Source organism: Helobdella robusta, assembly GCF_000326865.2.
Source record: "Helobdella robusta unplaced genomic scaffold HELROscaffold_53, whole genome shotgun sequence".
Classification (NCBI taxonomy): Eukaryota; Metazoa; Annelida; class Clitellata; order Rhynchobdellida; family Glossiphoniidae; genus Helobdella; species Helobdella robusta.
The window spans coordinates 503,185-504,565 of record NW_008705278.1 but is presented as its reverse complement, the minus strand read 5'-3'; the positions used below and the strand labels follow the sequence as shown (position 1 = coordinate 504,565).

The following is a 1,381-nucleotide window of genomic DNA, read 5'->3' as shown; positions in this document are numbered from 1 at the left end:
TAGCTGGAAAACGTTGCGTTAGTAAGACTTGTTTTCATTCGATGTAAGAATTCTGGAATTTATTGGTAATGAAAATGATCACATAGGCCTTAAGCCAATGCTAAAACAAAAAGATATTTTCGATTTTTTTGTTTTTATATTTAATTATTAACATTTATCACTGAACAATTCATCAAAACACTGCGCCAATTCTCTCAGCTGATCAAAAAATTACATTTCTACAAAAAATATTTGGTAAAAATGAAAGAAAATAACTTAAAGAAGTTGTTAGCTAAAAAAGTCGTTACAATTTTAGAAGTTGTCGTGAGTTAGGCCGATGCAGGGTCAGTTTATTGCGGTTGATCCCAACAGTGAGATGAATCGTCATCATTTTTCCAGGGATATTACAGGGATGGTGGTTATTGTTTGTTCGTAAAAAAGATTATCAAATTTTTCATATCATTTCAATTAAAGCAAACAATTTTAAATATAACATTTAATAATATGTTAACATTTATAAATATTTTCAAATAGCCCTGACGATGTCTGTGGATAATGAAATAAGAGAATTTTATGTGAACGGAAACAACGTATCCGTGGTTCCGGCGACTTTTCCACATGCACTCCAGTGGGATGTACCTGATACATACATCCTGACATGCGGAGTGCTCTATGTCCTTGCAATCAAGGGCTGGAACAACGAAAACGATGGTTATTATTACAACGCAGTTTGTTAAAAAATTCTAGCAATTATCGGTAATTTTCCCACCCAACTCGGTTTTTGCCAAGAAAATGTGCTCGTTTGCAAATAAAGTTGTTTATTCAAACAATCGAATGACTATCACAGGTGGTTTCATAGCCAGCACCCCAGACCACTACATTCTGACCAACAACTCCTGGAAATGCACTACGACCTATTATGCTGATTGGTACAAAACCAATTATGATGCTTCTTTCTGGCCCGATGCTCATTACGGTATCGCACAAGCTGAGGCAGCTGAAAGCCCACCTTTTCCGACTACATCTGCTGCCATGTGGATAACTGATCCAACCGACTGCTTAAAATGCATCTTCTACTGTAGGAAAACATTTACGAGCAAGTTTTTTTTCAAACTTTTTATGTTCAACTGCATAATAAACATTATTTCTTTTAAATTAATAACATTTTGATGATTTTTTCATTTCAGGTCCTTAATATGATCGATTGACGTTCAGACTGAGAGATGATTTTGTAATTTTTCCTCTCTCTCATTTTTCAAAATTATGCTAAAAATGAGTACTTTTCAGAATTGAAAATGTTTGTTTATTTGAAAAAAAAATCAAAATTTAATTATATCCAATTTGACGTTTATAACTTTTATATTAACAGATTTTAGCAACTGTTAGTATAACATATTTTAAA

General features: G+C 32.9%; 1 protein-coding gene across 1 annotated transcript; it reads left to right on the top strand.

Moving 5' to 3' along the window:
• Positions 1 to 521: 521 nt before the first annotated feature.
• HELRODRAFT_179269 (hypothetical protein) lies at positions 522 to 1,179 on the top strand (the record flags this gene model as incomplete). Its single annotated transcript, XM_009028118.1, has 3 exons — positions 522 to 690; positions 827 to 1,079; positions 1,167 to 1,179. 3 exons carry the CDS (start codon positions 522 to 524, stop codon positions 1,177 to 1,179), a joined length of 435 nt encoding a protein of 144 aa, XP_009026366.1.
• Between the last annotated feature and the right edge of the window lie 202 nt (positions 1,180 to 1,381).